The 21,933-nt window shown below is 33.0% G+C and overlaps 1 protein-coding gene across 6 annotated transcripts in view; it reads left to right on the top strand.

The window, feature by feature from the left end:
• LOC132739868 (BAI1-associated protein 3-like) overlaps positions 1-21,933 on the top strand; it is a 105,278-nt gene that overhangs the window by 45,996 nt on the left and 37,349 nt on the right. For all 6 annotated transcript variants that reach the window (XM_060727683.1, XM_060727680.1, XM_060727682.1 and 3 more), the window contains 4 exons: positions 18,420-18,681; positions 19,148-19,364; positions 20,808-21,011; positions 21,706-21,809. In XM_060727683.1, the coding sequence (XP_060583666.1) occupies positions 18,420-18,681; positions 19,148-19,364; positions 20,808-21,011; positions 21,706-21,809 (787 nt within the window). The remainder of the gene's footprint in view (positions 1-18,419; positions 18,682-19,147; positions 19,365-20,807; positions 21,012-21,705; positions 21,810-21,933) is intronic.

The raw sequence follows: 21,933 nt of genomic DNA, 5'->3' as shown, positions 1-21,933 counted from the left end.
ATAACAAATTAGATTATTCTCAATAAGAATGATAATAATTGAGCTGACAATGATATTATATTCATATTATATTACTTGATTAAAGTGCTGAGTTGATTGAATAATGTGTCAAATTGTGACTCCGGCAGCTATTAGGAAATTCTAATAATTTGTTTTCCTACCAATTTAAGAGGGACATGTCAATTTTTTCAAAGAGGTTTTGATTTAGGTTTAAATTTCATTATGTGTATTTATCCTATTTATGTATTTATTTTGTTTATTTAGTTATTTATCTTGTTATTTATACTTTAACAAATCATATATCTTATTATTAACATAATGTCTAAATCATAATTTTGTAAATCATGCTTCCCAGATGCCTTTATATCATACTTCAAATAGCATCAAGGAGTAAATTCAATCTAATCCTCACCCATTATAAAATCTTGAAAGTTTACAAAAAGCTAGACCATAAATCATATAAAAGTTTTTACTATGAACTGATTATCTTGCTTTGTTAAATTATGATTACACACAATAATGTTTCTGGGAGCATTTTACATTTTTCTCAGCCATATTACCCTCTTACCAGAGTCTTATTGTTTTAAGTCAATACCAGGGTGATCTAGAATAAAGATGAATGAAAATTAATGGTTTTAGGGATGTCATTTAAATTGACAAGAAACAGTTTGAATATTCAAAGAGATTCATTATTTTGTCTCGCTATATTATTGTTTTGGAAGTCTATAATATCTTATTATCTTCTGCATGTCAAAATTCTATGTCGCGTTTATTTTTGTCTCTGGTAAATTAATTGCTTAAAAGGAAGTACATGTATAAGATTTCAGCACAATATTATCTGCATTGTCTCTTGTTTTTACATTAGTCAATATACAAAATGAATATGAATTGAAAACTGTTTTTAAGCATGACAATCAAGAATTCAATTTAGTTTATACAAATTTATTTTAGTTTGATTGTGCTGGAAGCTAATACTGTATAAGCTTATTGAAACACTCTTGAATCCGTTTCCGGAACCAGCCAGTACTGCATGAGCTGAATGAGTGTAAGCTTTTAAGTTTCTTGCTCATGGAAATAACGGTTTGCCCCTGACAGGTTTCGAACCCATGCAACCAGCAATCCTTGGCATTTTTAGTCTGACATGTTTACCACTCTGCCATGCTGCCATTCAATGACATGATTCAATTTGAAGTTGGGTGAAAATTAGCAGATTCAGCAATTTTTCAATCCTGTTTTTTCCCCATAATATTCCATCAGTATTATTATTATATAGCAGTCCTAATTTTTGTTTCCAATTTTCGTGTAAAAAAAGCTTCAGATATGCCTGGAAGTCTCAGACACTAGCTGTTTTGCATACAGAAAAAAAGTCATGAGGGTCATTCACAGCAAATTAGCCTATAGTACTTTCAAAAAGGCCTATTATAACTTTCAGATATGCCCAGCAATTATTGCTCATGAAATCACCTTTAGATATTATATTGAACTTAAAGAAACACTGTTATCTCAGTGACCTAGAATAAAGCGCAAAGAAAAATATTTCCAGAATCTCTTGATTAAAATTAATGTATTTAAAGTTATAAATGAAATGTCATATTAATTTAGGACAATATGGGCAAATATTAAGATTCTAATTGTTTTTTATAGTAGAGTAAAATAAAGATTTGCCTTTTAGTTGGAAAAAAACTTGCAGAATATATTGCAACAATTCCCATTCCCTAAATTGTATGCCAAAACTGCCAGACAAAAGAAGACTAAGTTATTGGCGGCTTCTGTTTTAAAACAGAAATTCAAGATCATCTCCAATTAGGCCGAGTAACAACATTATTGTTTGAACTATATGTAAATCATTATATATAAATACGCTAAATCCTTGATCAATAAATCAGTCAGAAAATGTTTGGGCATGGTTTAAGTAAATTGAATTATTTCCTAGGAAAGTGAGAGAAATTACTTACTTTGATGAGTGTTTTAAAGCAGGAACATGTGATGTAGAACTTGTCAGAAAATATGATGGTACAGTGTTTATAGTATTATATAGTTCCCAGGGGGCTGTTTTTATCATTTCGCAGAACATATATCTCTAACTTAGAGAGCTAAATAGCTTAATGTTATTTTCTTCAATATGTCTTTGTGTTTATTTTGTCGCACTCTAGAGAAAAGTTTTTTTTTATTCTTTGCATAGATATACAGCTTATGCCATTATCTATTTTCATTGTAAATGAGTATTTATGCCCTAAGTGAATTTTTTTTTTGTATAGATTGAACTATTGTTTGGCAATATTGACCTGGGTCTGATTAATTTCATGAGGATTTTCATTAGTGTTGCAATTTATTACATTTTGCCCTGTTGGTATTTAATAATTATTAAGTAAAGTCCTCGAAAGTTTAATTGATAATATTATATGTCCAATGGCCTTTAAGTTGTAAGTTTCATAATATGATGGAATTGTAAATGTGTTGTTTCAAGTGAATTCTCAATAAAACATTTAAAAAAAAGATTTCTTGAATTAACTACTTATTTCTTTTTTTAAATTATGTGTAGCATTTTTTGTTTAATTAAGGCTGTGTATCTTATTTTTCATAACTTTGGTAACTTATAATGTAATTGTTCATTAATTCATGTCAAGTGGTGCAATGTGGTCAATAAAAATGCATTATAACACAAAGTGGTCAAGTTTGGCAAAATATAATCAAAATGTAAAAAAAAGAAAATATTAGGGAAAAAATGTTTCATCAGGACTTGAACCTTACTAGCTTCCCTTGTTACTGAGTCTAGCAAGACAAGTGTTACAAATAAATTATATATACTGGTAATTTTTGTGTTGCCTGCTGCAGAGTAGAGGCAACATTTTATAAAGGAATCCCATTTCTGTCGTTTAATGTCTGTCCGAGCAAACATTTAGATACTTTTGTAGCTACAGGAACAATAGGTGAGCTTTATGGCTAAAAAGACCTATAGAGAGAACAATGAAGTAGCTACATATAAGTATCTTCTTATAATGTCTGTCCATCTGTCCGTCTGTCACAAAACTTGTATAAACTTCTCCTCAACTGCTTTACTAAGGTTATCATCAGACAACACAATGTAACCAGTGATCAATCTTGTAACTATGTTATACTAAATTCAAATTTCTCAGAGTGAAAAGTTAAGACTAAAGGTCATCAAATATTCAAATATTTTAGGACACTATGTTGCCAAACAGTACATAGGCATAATAAATTATTGAGTTAAAATAAATTCTATTTTGTAGTTTTCAGTCTGCTCTATGTCTATATCTAACCCTTGTAGACGCCTTTAAAGTACATATTGGAGTGATTCAATTGAAGCAATGACAGATGTATTAGGAAACAAATAAAGAAATAACTATTTAATCAATAGTTAATTTATGTCATAAACTAAAGGAACCTGACAGTAATGCTTATAGATAGCAGTAATTGATTTTCTAACGATAATGTTATTGAAACAGCTTCTTAGACTTATCCCTTTGAGAGATTTTATCATATTTTTGTTTTATCTTGAAGGCTACAGAAATTGGCTGAGTATTTGTTTTCAGTCATGCAATCAATAGCTTGTTTAAGTTGATTAACTTTGTCAGTTCCAATATCTAGTATGTCATTTACAGAACAGAATTGATATACAGGATCTTACAATAAACTTATTTGTTAACGTCTCCCCGCTTCCCCCAACCCTTACAGTCTCTCAGATGTGAAAAATCATTTATCACATTGAAATATAAAAAAAGCCATCCTCCCCTGAAAAAAAAAGCACTGTGCCTGCTTGAATTGAAATACCTTAATAATTCTATTTAGCGCCCAGACTTTTATTAGAATCATAGACTTTTCGAAAGTTGGGGATGGGCGTTAATTGGAGACGCATCTTCATAAGACAAACTAATTTTCTAAGCAAGGCTTTATAAATCCACTCGCCCCTCATAACGAATCCGAAGATAGAGCGGATGTTGATTTATAATTGCAGACAACGCTAAAGTCGATTTCGGTATCGTAACGTACCGGCTTAAGTCTGTTCTTTTCCGCACTTTAATACCGTGCATGTAGAGTCCGGTTTCCGAGCACGGGAATAAAAAATGAGCCTCACGCATTTTTACTGCAAAAATATTATGATTTTTCCCAACGAAATATTTATGTAAGGTTACCAATTAACTCTGTAATCTGGGATGTTCTATACAATTCAAAAAGTCAATGGAATATTTTGAGTCCGATCATTATGCATTTTTTACCCGCCAATATAGATCTAATTGTTAAAAAAAAGTAAGAATAGTTCTGACCGATTTTACTGACACAAGCATATATGTTCCTTAAGGGATTGATGCGGGATTTTGATATAAAAAGACAATCGTCTATTGTTCAAAATAATTTTAATCAGAACTAATCTCCCATGTTGGGCCCCAATACATTGAACCACGCACGTCGACCTTGCTGACGTAATGAAATAGGCGCGTGAGTTTTGGCATCTCGGAATGGTTATTTTTTATACATGTATATATATCTTATACACAAAACACATTGAATTATGGCAACACCTATGCTTGTGTCTATAAAATCTGTTATTAAGGGATATCACGTTTACAAATATACATGCCCAGTCGGAACTATACTTCAGTGTAATTTGGAACCAGAAAATGAACATAGTGATAGCGCAATTATCGTAAAAAATAATGGATCTCTTGTTGGAGATATACCGGAGGGATTATGTCAGCCTCTTACAAAATTATTCAAAGATGGACTTATTGTAGAAATCAGTGCCGAAATACTTGGAGAACCGCGTTCGTCATCAAAAGGAACTTTTGTAAAAGGTGGTGGCATTGAAATACCGTGTACATATAAACTTTACGGAAAAAAAGACAAGAAAAAGGAAGTTCGTTCCTACGTGAAAACGGAAATAAGGAAACTTGAATTGTAAAGGTAAGCTCAATTGTACTCAAATCAGGGGATGGGCGTTTAAAAGGGGCAGTTAATTTTTCAACTTTGGGCTGAAAAATGGCCGTTTTTTGTCCAAAATATGGGGGGTGGGCGTCTATTAGAGGATGGGCGCTAAATAGAATTATTACGGTATATAGTTTTTGCCACCAGCATAGAACGTTATTGATATTTTGAGGTAGATTATCTTGGACTGTTTAACATTCTCTGTGTATTTTATTTTTAATATGAAAATCATTTACATAATAAGAATTACCCAAAAAAACATGAATTTATTTGACCAATTTTGAAGTTCTTGTGATTCTTTTGTTTTGCAATGAAGATTTTTTGTTCAGAATTATTTTAGACTTGATCAGATTTACTTTAGTTTTTACATTTCTCTTTATATTTGAGATATGTTTGACAGCTTTTCATTTTCTTTTCATACCTTTAAGTGTTACAGTGTGTCACTCCACAGTCTTCATCCCTATAAATATTGTTATTATTAGTCCCCTACCGGTTTACCGGAGGGGACTTTAGGTTTACCCTCCGTCCGTCTGTCTGTCTGTCCGTCCGTCAGTCCGTCCGTCCGTCTGTCCGTCCGTCAGTCCGTCCGTCCACAAAACTGGATCCCGCGATAACGCAAAAAGTACTGAAAATATTTTAATGAAACTTGATATATGGATAGATGGCAGTATGGAGATTATGCACGTCTTTTTCTTTTCTTCCTATGTTGAAAATTCTGGTTGCTATGGCAACAAATAGACTGAAAATATGGCAAATTTTACACATAACCTGGATCCCGCGATAACGCAAAAAGTACTGAAAATATTTTTATGAAACTTGATATATGGATAGTGGGCAGTATGGAGATTATGCACGTCTTTTTCTTTTCTTCCTATGTTGAAAATTCTGGTTGCTATGGCAACAAATAAACTGAAAATATGGCAAATTTTACACATAACTTGGATCCAGTGATAACACAAAAAGTACTGAAAGTATGTTTATGAAACTTGACATATGGGTAGATGGCAGTATGGAAATAATGCACATCCTTTTCTTATCTTCCTATGTTGAAAATTCTGGTTGCTATGGCAACAAATAGACTGAATTTCAAGATTTCTGATTCTAGTTTTTAAGTTTTTTTTCACTATAAGTTCTTTATTTCTTAAGGTATTTTCTTCAAACTTTAAATATAAGTTGCTTGTCATCAACCACATCATATGTGACAAGGTTTACAGCTCTAGCGCAAAATTTATCAGAATTACCTCCCTTGAACTTAAAATTTTCATGAAAAAAACATTTTTTTTTGAATAACTTCTTTTTCTGATGTATCTACTTCAAACTTCATATAAATGTTTCTTATTATCACTCAACATTTGTCATATAAATGTTTCTTATTATTACTCAACATTTGTGAGTGTTCAATACTCTAGCAAGACTATTTCCAGAATTTTGCCCCTTTTGAACTTAGACTTTTTTTTGAGAAATTGGTAATTTTTACTCCAACTTCTTCAATCATGATAGGATTTTAAAAATGTTATATTTTGATAACAGGGATGTTTAAAAAATAACTTTAGAGTGTCCTTCAGTCCGTCTGTCTTTACATAAAAACTGTTTCCTGTGATCACTTTAAAAGAACTTTTTCAACAAATTTACTTAAAATAGGAACATAAGTGAATGGCCAATGGCCCTTCAGAATGTTGCTTGGGCTCTTACCGGTAGGGGACTTATGGATTGCTTGCAATACTATGATAATTGCTTGTTTTACTGGTTATAAGGGATCATTGATTTGCTGGTCATTAGCGATCATTGATATATTATTGATATACTTGTCCATTTTTTAACACAAGTTTGGAAAAAATCATGATTTTGGTGCCTGTCTTGAAAAAACCCTTTAATTTGACATTTTGCCTGAGAAAAAAAAACAACAACAAACAAACAAAAAAACAAAACATAAAAATTAACTGAATGGTCATGAAAAACCCTTGAATTTGAAATTTTAACATTGATCATAAAAAAAAGTTTCCTAAAAGTTGTTGAATTGCAAATATTAATTTTTTATTAATACAACTATCTCGCTTCTTAGACTGTATCTTACTCTTTTAAATTTTAAGGCTTTCAAAACCCACAAATCCCCCTAAAATTCTGCTTTGACCAGAAAATTTCTATCAGTTTTTTCGTCATTGATTCCAATGAGAAATGAGCCGTGTCACGACAAAACCAACATAATGGGTTTGCGACCAGCATGGATCCAGACCAGCCTGCGCATCCGCGCAGTCTGATCAGGATCCATGCTGTTCGCTATCAGTTTCTCTACTTGTAATAGAGTTTGTAAGCGAACAGCATGGATCCTGATCAGACTGCGCGGATGCGCAGGCTGGTCTGGATCCATGCTGGTCGCAAACCCATTATGTTGGTTTTGTCGTGACGCGGCTCAAATGTTTTTACTTTACAAATTGTCTGGATGATCAGACTCAATGAAATTGGGTTTGTTATGTTATAATTTTAATGTTTCTATTATCTCCTCTACTCTTTAATTCTTGATGAAGTTATAATACTTGAATAAGTTATACTTAAATATTTTTCTTTTCATAGAGACAAATTACAAAACTACTCAGGCTTAATACAGAACAGAGTTTAATTGACAGTTTTAATATGAAATAAAAAATAATACAAATATCCCAACTGCCTGATGAGGAAATTAAGTGGATTCCTATTTATGCCAAGCATGCAATATCGTAATGAGAAAATAGACACTTAGACTGTAATATTGAAATATTGTGGGGAAAATCAAACACCAAATTGTCTAGAATAAAAGCAGTAGTATAATCTTTTGTAATATTTCAGTCTTAATTTTAAGTAAAAGAAAACATTCCTGTCATCAAAGATAAAGCAAATTTAATGCAGGGAGATAATAACTAAAAAATAGACCTGCATAATTATATTTTTTAGAATTTGTGCAGAATGATATAACTATAAAATAAGATGCTATGTAGTTAACCAGGTGCATTTATGCCTTGTATAAAACAATAAGACTGCCAATAATTGTTGATTAACTGCATTAACTGCTCTCCTTGCAGTCCCAGTGTCCTAGCAGTATTTGTGTCCTTACTGTCATTGTGGCTTTACAGTTCTGATGGCCTGAAGTCCTAGTGGCATTGCAGTCGCAAGTTTCTTTCAGTCTTGCAGTCCTTATGTGATTGCAGTCCAAATATCCTTGCAGTCCAAATAGTCTTGCAGTTCTTAGGGCATTAGTCCTAGTGTCATTGTTCTGGCTGTAAAAATCCTTCAAATAGATCAATGAATTCTTAAATAACTAATCTCAAGCAGATGTTTTAAGTGCACACAAACCAAAATCATAGCTAAATATTATCTTGATGATAGTTTGAGGTCAGGGGTAAAATTTAGTGCACTTTAGCTATTGGCAGGGCTGCTTCTTTGTCAGATTTGATGAATTGATTCCAAAATAGCATGTCACAAATGTGAAGCTCAATAAGACACAGCTAGTTAATGTTGCAATAACAGAATTAAAATGTCAAATACCAGAATTAAAACAATATTGTTTTAAAACTGACTCTCTGCAAGACAATATGGCTCTTATTTGATGATAATTCAGCATAGATGTTTAACATGATGAGACACAGTGAGTGTGACACTGGCAAGTAAGCCATAATGTGTAATAGCTCAAGGTTCAAGTTACAGAGGTTGAATTTCAAATATTGGTTTAAAACAGTTTTATAATCTTCATCTCTTTTATTTGATGGGGATTTAAATGTGTCAGGTCATTCATTGGTCTGTTTAAAGGTTAAGGGTCAAACTTTTGTTTAAAGCATTTTGTCCATACAATCATGCATTGATCATATTCATGTAAAAGAAAGGTTACTTTAAAACAAGCACAAATGACTTGAGTAAGTATGTCTTGCCATATGTGTATTTAGTTCAAAGGTCAAGGACACACAAGAGTTAAATTTTGGACATTTTTTTCAACAATTTTAGCAAGTACTGGAACTGATATTTGATGCTGGATTCTGTGATCACTATCATAATGAGAAAACATCACATGCAGAGCCATTTGTGTAGCTGAAAGGTCAAGGTCACAATTATAGTAAATTAATTTATCTGGAAAATCTCTTAACAAAGAAAGTGCATCACATGCAGAGCCATTTGTGTAGCTGAAAGGTCAAGGTCATCATTATAGTAAATTAATTTATCTGGAAAATCTCTTAACAAAGAAAGTGCATCACATGCTGAACTATTTGTGTAGGTGAAATGTCAAGGTCATAATGGTAAAATAGTTAATCTAGACAATCACTTTGTCATATAATGGGGGATTTAACAACTTCACTTTATCATCATATATGTTAAGCATAATCAGACACTGGAGACTGGAATACGACCTTTTGAAATCTGGTTGCCTTGACATGTTGCCCTAGGGCTTCTAGTTATTAAAGTGTCTGCACTTGTTGCAAGTCTGTATTCAATTAACCTTTTGAAGATAAACACTCCAGAGGCTTTACTTTTATTACTGGATTAATTTTCAAGTATACCATAATTAGGCAAAGTCTGGGAAGTAAGATAAAAAGGGAAGGGTTTTATTATGAGATTTTTCTGATTAATAATGTAGACAAAAAAGAGTAAAGTTAAAAAATTCTAATCACAACAATGTCTCAACATGGTATGATAGTCTATTTTGGTGTTACACCATGTTATGTTCTTTAAATGATTTCAATGCTGCTATATTTTTGTTGGAGATGGTTGCAGAGTTTAAGAATCTTACACTGGCTGCTGGTACAGAAAGGAATATCTAGCTTGAGGGTAACTGTTTACGGCAGTAACGCGTGGCACTGCAGTTTTTCGGCTAAACAGTTACCCGAGAGCTAGATATTCCTGTCTGTACCGATAGCCGGTGGTTGATTCTTTTTCTTGCATATTACATGTCAATTTCTTTCGGAACAGAAATTACGCAAAACTGATATTCTCATTACGCACTTTTTTTATAGTAGCGTATGAACTTACAACTTCATTCATAATGGTAAAATGACGTCATCCTAAGAACGCAATTCATTCATAAAAGGCGCACGGCAATGACGTCATTTAAAACACGCGACTTGTCTTACATGGGGGTGTAAGACAGGGTTTTCTAGCACCGGAGTAAACAGTAGATAATCCTGTCTGACATGCAAGAATCATGATTATTGCCATGCCATACAGCATTGTGATACAATGTTGTCTTTTAATTGATACATGGTGATACATTCCACTCTTGTCAGGTTTAATTGTTTAAACATTTACAATTGTTTTGTAAACATGTAATTGCTTATTGTTTATTGCTTTATGGCATATTTAAAGATAGAGGAAGGCTGAAAAGTCTAAGTGTTTTGTTATACAACCAATGTATCCTGATAATATTGTGTAACATTTTCAGCAGAGATACCCAACTCTAATTTGTTATCACAGTCCTGTTTGGAAACTTTTCATTATTAGGTCAATTTCTTTTTGAAGAAAAAATAGTGGTATGATGTTACAGTCATGGCAGCATTCCCGTTGCCATACAAACGTTAACCTTGATCATTTTTAGCTCATCTGAGCTTGCTCAGGGTGAGCTTTTAGGATCATTGAATGTCTGTCGGACATCCAGATTTAGTTCGTTAACACCCTAGTGGTCACATATTTGCCTCAATTATCATCAGATTTTGTCACGATGTTTGTCTAAGTAATTGCTTACATGAGTTTGAACATGGGTCATCTCAGATTAAAACTAGGTCACAGGAGCTAAAAATAGAAAAAATAAAAAACACTCTAGTGCCAATTATCCCGGAAATTGGACTGAAAGTTTGTTTTGATGACTTCTAGGTCAAGTTCGAATATGGGTCACCTTCGGTCAAAAATTAGGGCACACAGCCCTAATATGAAAACACCTTGTTAACACTCTAGGGGCTACTTTTGCAGTCCAAATATCCTGGAAATTGGGATTTACCCTTCATAATCAGGTGAGCGATATAAGGGCCATCATGATGGTCCTCTTGTTTAAGTTGTTGGTGTATTGTTTTCATACTTGAGCACAACAATCCTGTAGACAAGACCTTCAAGTCGACCAAACTAAACCTGACCTTTATTCATAAATGACCTTGACCTTTAATGTCAAATGTCTTAATTTTGCTTGTTAAATTCATGTTAGGGTTCTAAATTATGTAAAGATACAAAAACTGAACCATCAACATATACAGAAGTTACTGCAGCTGTTATAGATGGTATAGACATAATTATATAGGCTATGCCTAGGTCTAATTACTGGTAGCATTAGAAACTGGCATTATTATCACCTAAGGAGTCAGAGTTAGCTCTTAACAATGCTGTAGTGAAGTGTATAGAGGCAAGGAAATAATGAAAGTCTGTATTAGACATTCACAAGATTGTTCTGCAATCAATAGCATAGATAAAGGGAATATGGGCTTAATTGGTATTAGGAATTGATTCAAGAACGACACTTGTTACAGGCAATAGTTATAACATTATTATGCCTACTGACACATCACACTGCGTCATGATAAAAAAAACAAAAAAACATTTTATTTTTTTTCAAAATTGGTGAAATTGTTAGTGTGACAATACTAATGATTCAAAGTGTTGGTTTGCAGATCATGTGACTGCTTTATCATCAACTCCCATAAATGTTCTTGCTTTTAGCACAGCTTTTCAAGGAAATTAAAATATTTTCTTCACACTTGGTCTGGCTTTAACATGGGGTTTGCTACTGAATTTATCGATGTGTTGCCAGCAGGTTTAAGGTTTTAATATACATGTATTTTGTTACAATATGTCACTTTTATATAAAACTTACTGAACTTATGGTTTTAACTTTGGAAAACAACTGTCATCTGACTCTGTCCCCTACCAAGTGCTTGTAAGCAAGAGTTACCTGACTCATGATTACATCCCCTTTCTAACTAAGGGCTTTGCATAAGCCCTGAAGTTTTAATCAAACAGTTTCAGATCCGAGATATTGCTTGGAAACTTGGAACATTTGTTTATTATCAGACTATCATCTAAAGAAAATTGATGGCAGCAGTACTTAAATTATATAATATATTTTGACAAAGTTATGTCCCATGCTAATTTGAGTTAAATATCTCTTTAACTTAATTTTAAATAACTTCATTTGAAAAAGAAGTCAATTGGGTCAAGGTCACTGAAGGTAAAACCTTATTTTACTACTAATTCCCCATTGATGGTATTTTTACAGCCAATCAAATGTCATTTGATATTGCTTGTAATGAATGTATCAAGGGGAGATAATTTAATCATTAAGACATCAAATTCCACAATAATTGTTGCATGTATTATTCAGTACCATCACAGGAAATGACAGATAACCAAGCAAGCGTCTGTTTGACCCAGAACTGAGGAAATTTTCTGTAAATCTTGATTAAGAAGACTATGTCTGGCTCTTATAAGCATGAAGGGAATGCTAATTTCATCACTGTTGATCCCATTTCAAGACATGATGATTATTTAAGTTATAATTGAAGGGAAAAAAATGCTTAGACATGGTATATAGAAGAAGGTTAATTAGAGTCTTACAGGGCAAGATTTACATGAAAATGTATTCATTCCAGACAGATAGTATGCCTATGAATTGGTAGTAATGAGGGCATATTGTAGCTTTTTTGGAAACTGGTTGACATTACTTTTAGTATAACAGTTTTATGTAGCCATTCCTGTGTTTGAAACCATTTCTAAATAAAGATAATCTGATTCTAGAACATTAAAGATAAAATAGTCACTATAAGTGCTTTGATTATAAACTGTGGATTGAGACTAATTAAATAAGCCCAACATTTTGTAGTAAAAATCCCAGAGCTTTTTTACCGTCATAGTGTTGTTTCTGTTGCCATTCTAACACTTTAACATTTATCTGCCGACTATTACTGAACTTGATCTTGATTCATAAATGATCATAAAAGACATTGACCTCGAATGTAAAATTATTGGATTTTGCTTTATTTTTGCTATAGCTGGCTATTATCTTTGTTGTTTTGGATGGAGTGTCTTCATCCTTGGACATAACATTCTTAAGGGCAAGACCTTTGTCACTCGTAAATGACCTTGATCTTGAGGATAAATGTTTGAATTTTTCTTAGTTGTTGTGTTCTAATTGGTGATTTAAGTCTGCAATGTGAATGTATTGTCTCCATACTTGGACACAATCACCCATGGGACACCTTCAAAAAGTGAAAACTGAATTTGACCTTGCCTCACAAATGACCTTGACCTTGAATGCCAAAATGTTGAATTGCTGAAATTGCCATATCTTTGTTATAAATGGATGGATTTGTTTCATATCTTGGACACAGCAACAAAATACAATACTTCTGAATGATTCAACATATGTTGCATAATTCATGCATGACCAGCTTGACTTTTAAATGATACAGACAATGAATGTCAAATTATTGACTATACCTTAAGTTGTCTCTAGCTTTAATGTATCTGATATCAAACATAAACAAAACAATACTTATGACAAAACCAACCTGTTTAATAATGCAAATATAACCTTTACCTTTACATGACCAAATTGCTAAAATTGTTATAACTTTGTCATTTTTGGGAGATTTGGTTCATACTTGGACATGCGTTGGCTGAGACCTGTTGGAAACATCTAGTTATTTAATTACCAAGCAGCTGCTTATGATTTTCTCTTTGATACCTCACTAGGATACCTCATAATTGTTACTTTTATTTCCCTATAAACAGTCGGGGCATGATTGTGTAATTCTGGGGAAAGTTCAATGTTATTTTTCTTGCTGATTGGAAACTAATTAGTTACTTGGAAACAGTTTATGTGGCTGCCTGGAGGATAACAACCTTGTCTAGTTTTCACAGTAAAAATTTATTTCATCATTCTTCAGGGACCCATTTTTCGTCTCTATAATTTGGCTGATGTTGGCTACATTATGATTGCATTAATAAGAACAATGTAATGGTAGCCACAAAAAAGTCTTTCTACCTCTTGTCACAATAGTCTTTATTTATTGGCAGATGGCTTAGATAATTAGTATATTGGGCACTTTGCAAAATCTTCTTTCAGTCATCAAGGTTAAGGTTACCAATACTGAAAATACATTTTTGTAACCTACTTCTTAATTGAGTTAATCATATTATATAATTATATAGCATGTAGTTACCTTATCTTCTTGCAGATATGAGATCAAGAGGGTCAAGGTCATAAAAGGCCTTTGATTTACCAATGGATTTTTATGCTCCCCGACAAATTTCGGGGGAGCATATAGTCGGCGCCTTGTCCGTCTGTCCGTCCGTCCGTCCGTTTTCTTATCCGGAGCATAACTTGAAAACCCTTGGAGATAATTTGTTTAAACTTCATACAGTGGTAGAGGGCATTGAGAGGGAGTGCAGTGTCAAAGAACCATAACTCTATTTTGCCCAGTTTTTGAATTATCTCCCCTTATAGAAAAATCTTGTCCGGACATAACTCTAAAACTATAAGAGATATCAACATGGAACTTTGTAGGTGAATAGATCTCAATGGGTAGATGTGGTAAGAACAATAACTCTTTTTGTCCTAATTTTGGAGTTATTGCCCTTTGTTAATTTCAACACTTTGAACTTTGTCCGGAACATAACTCTAAAACTATAAGAGATATCAAGATGAAACATTGTAGGTAGATAGATCTCATTGAGTAGAAGTGCAGTGCAAAAGAACCATAACTCTGTTAAGCCTCATTTTTGAATTATCTCCCCTTATAGAAAAATCTTGTACTGGACATAGCTGTAAAACTATAAGAGATATCAACATGAAACTTTGTAGGTAGATGTATCTCAATGGGTAGATGTGCAGTGCACGAAAATCATAACTCTGCCTTGCCTAATTCTGGAGTTATTGCCATTTGTTTATTTTTACTTTTTGAAGTTGTGCGGAACATAACTCGGAAACCATAAGAGATATCAACAAGAAACTTTGTAAGTTGATAGATAACAGTGATTAGAAGTGCAGTGCAAAGAACAGTAACTCTGCCTTTCTTAATTTTGGAATTATTGCACTTTGAACTTTTTCCAGGGACATAACTCTGAAACTACAAGAGGTGTACTTTCCTGTGTCCAAAACCTATTCGGGGAGCATCACCCGGCTCAAACCGGGCTCTTGTTCTCTATATTTTCCTGTTTTTCATTATTTTACCAAAATATTTTGTATTTTTATGCATAGTTCTACCCTTGGGATTTGAAGTAGCTTTAGGGTTAAATGTCACTCAGGCGAAAGATACATGTGAATGTCAATTTTTTGCTGCTTAAAGCTCAATAGAAATTCAGCATCAAATTTTGGGTCACCGGTTTAATCTTTTGGCGAGGTGAAATTTTTGTGGGTTTGTTGTCCTTGGACATTTATTGAGTCTATTTTCAGCATTTGTCTCTCAACAGACTGATTCAGATATTATGTGGAATTAGTTATCTGTTATACTTGTGTAAAAAGCCCTTGTGGCTGAGGGGTTACCTTTATGGGTTGAGGCATCAGAATTGCAGTCACCGTTTAACCCTGTGTGATCGTAAGAGGCGACTAAATGGGTTTGAATTAATTTGTAGTCGATGCATCTCTTAGCTCCAGCAGGTGAGGTGGTTTTAAGTTTATAACACCTGAGATTAGCCAAAATAATCTTTTCTGTTTCGGTCCCTTATGATCTAAATAAACACACAAACAAAAACTTGTGTAAAACTTTGTTGTTAATGGTTAGTTATCCAGGAAAGCCGTTTAGTGGACTGATGGCTGAAATGTTACCACAAAATTTGTTAAATTCACAATTAAAATGAAAGAAACAAATTTTATTTCTTGTCATAGAGTTATGCTTTGGCAGTAACTACTAATGCATTATCAGAGATAATAGACCTGGAGTTATATTATATTCACCCCTGAGTGGGCAGTAAATAGGCCATTCCCTGTTCTTATATCTGTATCAAATAACTTTTGTGGTTCCATGGATTTTTTATTTGCTATGATACAAAATAGCATGACGCGATAATAAAAATGGATGGATAAAAAGCTTCTCTGAGAATAATTAAAAGATCAATTTTCAATCAATATTCAAGATAAAAAGAGCATGCAATCGGCCTTATCATTTGTAATTGATCAGCTGTTGACACAGTCGTATCCTAAGCTTTGGTCTATTAGAAGTTTTTTATGTGACTTTTTGTTTACCCCGGAAATGTCAAGTTAGACATGATACTACATACGGCTTTTAGTCAGGCAGTATTCGTTTAAATTGATGACCCATTAATGCTTAGCTCTTAGACGTGGGCACACTTTAATTACCTGATCACTTTGAAGTAATTTATCTTACGATATAAACGTTACTGTGTCACGATACATAATGTCCTAATTTAGTGAAAAATGTCATACTGTCAAATGATACATTTTCATGGAGTAATTTAATAAAGTCAGGAATACATGGCCATTTGAAATACATTATTGACCTTGAATTCATAGAAACAATACATGCATGGTTATGTATTTAGTATGTTTTAGATTTGCAAATCAGTTTAAAATGTCGCCATTTGAGATTGAATTGAAATCGGCAGTGCTGTTGTAAGGAGGTGGCTGTTGGTAAGAGGTGACTGTTTGAGGAGGAAGTCGCACTGTAGTTACTGCCAATAGTAAAGCATGAATATTTTTAAGAATGTCATAAAGTACTGTGCATACTGGTTGGGAAGAATATTTCTCAGAATATTTCTCAGAATATCTTAAAGAAAAGTACTGGTTGGCAAGAATGTATCTTAGAGTATCCTTGAGAAAAGTACTGTACTTATATATTCTTTGGCAAGAACTTACAAACTTTTCTTAGGATATCTTGTAGGAATAAAGTATGGCACCTCAGTGCTTAGAAAATTGCCTGGTTTTGACAAGTAAGCTTAAATACAATGAGATGCATTTCCATTAGAATGAGAGATTCAAGAAATTAAAGTCATTTATTCAGAACTGTGTGCAATCAAAATTGGCAGATAATATACGTGTGAAGAGACCTCAGGAAATTAGCGAGCAGAACTTTTATATTCAAGTATAGTTAAAAATGGGATGAAATATTTTTTGCCTTTAAGACAGTTGATATGGAATCCACAGAATGCCTTAATGGTTTGTTCCCAAAATTGATGGTTGAGGCCATTATAGTATTAATAATAGGCCAATGTGGTTGTAATATATAAATGAGCAGGCTTGATTGTTATTGTATAAGATGTTATTATAGTGCTCTAGATTATTTTAGTGCTTTAGATAATTATATATGAGAGGAGATATTAGATAAAAAAAAAAATTAAGGACCTGATAGTGTGTGTCCTGGTGCCAGTATTATAAAACAATATGCCATAGAGAAAATGGTTGTATAATAATTTTTATTACCAATAAGATTGTTTGTCCCTTGTGGTTACGCAAGGCATTATTTTTATACTGATCTACATAATTGTAATATTATAAAAGTTCCTAGTATAAATATTGCAAACAAAATTTTCATGTGCTAGCCATAATAATGTTTAACATGGATACAGTTTTACAAAATATTTATTATTTCATTATTAGACAAAGTCTAATTGGACGAAAGTTTCTTATAAATGATGTATTAATGAATTCAGAAGATATTCGGGCAAACCTTAAACATCAGCTGTAGAGACATATATATTATTAAGTTTCTCTAGTGCCACATTGTAGCTTAGCTTGGAAGAGCGTATTTTTACTGACAGACTTAATCCATTGAAAAAATTGATTTGTACTTAAGAAACATACAAGATTGTCTTTTGCAGGAGATAATGTGTCAGAAAATATTGCCTTCTTCTTCATTACCATGAACTTTCAATTACTACTCTGTAACAAACATATCTTTATTTATAAAATTGGCAATGGCGTAAAGTAAAATGGTGACATGGATATGAAAATTGGTAATGGCAGACTGACATTTTGTTGGCCATGGAGATATAGCAATGATTTATAGAGTTGCCCCCATGAAATCTTTGTATTTGAGCTTTAAGCAGACATGTGACATTTGTATACATACACAGGCTAACAAATACAAACTTTGTAGCTTTATAAGACAGATTCCTAGCAGGAAATGTCCATTATTAACTGTCAGCATATATAAAATCACAATTCAATGTATTTCTGTTGCAATTTCAATAGTTAGAGCTGTTAAAAAAGTAAGTTGTTTTACAATCCATGTAAATTACCAAAAGGAGGTCCAAATATGTGAAAATAGCCCTTACTGTGTTATTACCACAGAAGAAATATGTTTTTAAAAATACTGAAATGTCTGTCATTAATCGCAGTGCTAAATGAGCCAATAATTGCACATAACATGTAAATCTTTACTTGAATCTTTTTACTTCTATTATTAAAAATCTTATTACATTTTTCTCAAGTTTGATTTTCTTAAAATATTTTGGCACATATGAAGGCATGCAGCTTGTAAACTTATTATAGACATAAAAATAATATCTATTTACAGGCTTCAGTGACCCTTATTGTATGTTGGGTATCATGCCTGCCCGCAGGGTGGAGAATTTTGAAGGGTCGGAGGGCGGAAGTCTGGGCTCGTCAGATGAAGAAAACTCGGGACGTTACAAAGATAAGGACAAGCGTGGTTTGAGGAAATTCTCATTAAGAAAGAAATCTGCTGCACTAAGAGACCTTTTACCAGCAAAATATATTCAAACTACAAGAGTTATCCCTAATACATTGAATCCAGTATGGAATGATAAATTTCGATTGTAAGTTGAGATTAAATACACAGGACATAGTCACTTTTTTAAAAGATGTATAATGTGTGATAACTTCTTGTAGTAAATTTATTTTATTGCATTTCATTTCAAGGCTTTCTTTCAAACTGCTTTCCTGTACATGGTAGTGTGATGATGGGATACAGGTTACAACTCTTAAAATGTACAGGTTAAAAGATTTGTGAATGTTTGCAGACCCGACAATAATCATTTCTTGTGTGCCTAACTGCTACATAAGTATTCAAAGGACTTTTAACCAAACATTCACAGAAGGATTGTCATTAAGTACCCTGACCCTTTGTTGTTGTTTTTCCTTAAGCATGTTTATAAGTAATCGAAAAATACTCATCTGTACACAAGGCCTGAAACTGAAATTTCTGAAACACTACATATTGTAATGTCCTTTATATTAGTCACATGACTTTCTCAACCATATAATTTCTTTTTGACCTTCCAGTGACCTTGAAGATGTGGAAAATGACAGTTTACATTTAGACATCTGGGATCATGATGATGAATTTTCTGTGATTGAAGCTGCGAAGAAACTGAATGAGATACAGGGTATTAAAGGCCTGGGTCGTTATTTTAAGCAAGTTGCTCAGTCAGCCAGAACTAGCAAGAGCAGTGGTAAAAGTGTGGACGACTTTCTGGGCTGTATAAACATTCTTCTGGATGTAAGCTTGTTTCTAGTTCTGTTATTCTATTTTTAGCCTGATAATCCTGACCAAGGTCATGTACTCTTAAGATGTGACAGATAGATAGTAACAAATAAACCGGCATAATCTAGTTTTCTTAACATCTTAATAGAAGCTACAGCATAATCTAGTTTTCTTACTGTCTTAATAGAAGCTATTAAATATGCATTGTTAGAGAAAATAGATTTAAATTTAGGGCAATAAAGGAACCCATTCAGCAAGAAGGTAATAATTTGTATGAATATTTCATTGAAGAAACATGTAATTTATTCCTGTAGAGAGTATAGAGGAAGATATAACAGCGTGTTTGTAGCCTCGTAAAATGTTGAATTTGTGATTTACATAACGCTAATAGATTCCTACATTATATGGTGGTATTGTTTTATTCAGTGGAATTGTCTAGAATTGGTAGTGTTATGAAAGAAGAGAAGAAATTTTCTTGCATGAGGGAAAAATGTTTCCAGTCACTCCTATAGTTGCCTTTTATTTCATGTAAGGCCAAACATAAATTAAGGTTTGCTTTAGGTGGCTTCAGTCACTTTGAGTTCCAGTCTATTTTCTTTTTTAAAAAATCGTTCTATTTTGCAACGATGAAGGCATCTGGCAAAAATGTCTGTTATAAATAATTACTGAATGTTAGTGTTTGTGTGGCTTGTTTTTTTTAATCTATTTATAATTTTCCATCAATTTTATGCTAAGAAATATTTAGTCATCATGCTTAAGCATCATCTTTTCCATCAAATGATAGCACGATTCCGTCACCAATCATGTTTGAAGTGTTTCTGTCTCCAATGTGAAAAATCATTTAGAACGATGTGAAGAACATGTAAATAGAATCCTTATAATTGTGACACAGTAAACAATTTGTCTTAATGTAGCCATAAAAAAAATGTATTTGTTCTTTCGTCTGCTAATGAATCCCGACAAATGAATGGTGCCCGAGAAGTTTTTTAAGATGATGGCAAATTGTTGCCATGAATAATGCAAGATGGTTGAAATGCCGTCTGTTTATTGTCATTTTGATGTTCGATAGAATGATATGGATAAGGGTCATTTTTTTAGCTAATGTCTGTTTTGAAGAAAAAGTCGAGCTATGATGATCACTACATGGCCAAGACATCATTGTGGTAAGGAGGTGATATTATGATTGTTTTAATATTATTCTGGCGATCCAAAAATGTAATTATAATAATCCAAGATAATAATATGTTTTTTTTTGTGAATAATTATAATAATTTAGCCGTGCCATGAGAAAACCTACATAGTGCGTTTGTGACCAGCATGGATCCAGACCAGCCTGCGCAAACGTGCAGTCTGATCAGGATCCATGCTGTTCACTTACCAACCGTATTACAAGTAGAGAAACTGATAGCGAACAGCATGGATCCTGATCAGACTGCACGTTTGTTAATTCTATTTTAGGACATACCTTCATCTGGTCATGAGAAATGGTACCAACTCCAAGGTAGAACAGCAAAGTCAAATGTTGAAGGTCAAATTAGGTTACGGTTGGCCCTAGCAACCAGAGAGGATCGTGGGATACCAGAAGATGACAATTGGACAGATGTGAGACAACATGAGGACTTGATTAGCATATTCATAGAACATGAGGTCAGAAAGTGCAAGGTAAGGGATAGTTTTGCAAACTGTGAGTACTCTCTAATGACAACATCTCAATATTAAAACTTTTAGCAAAAGGTAGTGAACAGTTATGTCCTCTTTATCTGATGAAGACTTTTGGAGTTGGCATATTGTGTTTTTATGAATAAAGTACATTTTTTAATACATTTATAAGTTTTAACTTGAGAGTTGACTTCTGTAATGTTTTCCTATTTATAATATTGGTTTCCAAATTTTAACATTCTATAGTGTCATTTTCATTGGTTATTTAAAGATTTATTTAGTCATTCAAAGATTTCTTAAGTATTTAAAGAAATATCATCAAGTCATTAAGAGACATTGTATCATAGTTTGGATACCTTTCTATTTAAAAGGTGTCAGAGTTAAATCTTATACCCATACATGCACAGTGTGTTAACTGGAGTGCATGTATTAGTAACCTGGACTCTAGTTACCACACTGTGTGTTGGGTATGCTATGCCCCCTCATACAAATCAGATAGTCATGTGCTGTTTCTATTACTCTTTTCATTACATTGACAAAGACATTGTGTTGCATGTTTTACCTGACATACTGTATGAAAATCTGGAATGGATGCATTTAAAGCAACAGTCTACAGTTTTTCATTTTAATACATGTATAAAAATATTAGTCATTTTCAAATTATAACATATTTATTTCAATAATACATTGATTACAGGAGGGGTCGTATCGTTGGCATGGAGAACTTCCTCAAGCTGCACAGACCATCATTCACCAACATGCTGTACAAGGGGACATCACTCCTGTACAACAAGCTGTCTGGTAATTACATCCCTTTTTCTTTGATATACCTGTTTATATATTTGTATAATAAGTAAAACTAGAACTCGATATTTATAATGGTTTGTGACAAAAAAAAAACATGTCTAGAAAGAAAATGATCTTT

Source organism: Ruditapes philippinarum, unplaced genomic scaffold (assembly GCF_026571515.1).
Source record: "Ruditapes philippinarum isolate M1 unplaced genomic scaffold, ASM2657151v2 ctg315_1_1_1_1, whole genome shotgun sequence".
Lineage (NCBI taxonomy): Eukaryota > Metazoa > Mollusca > Bivalvia > Venerida > Veneridae > Ruditapes > Ruditapes philippinarum.
This window is presented reverse-complemented; position numbering and strand designations above follow the sequence as displayed.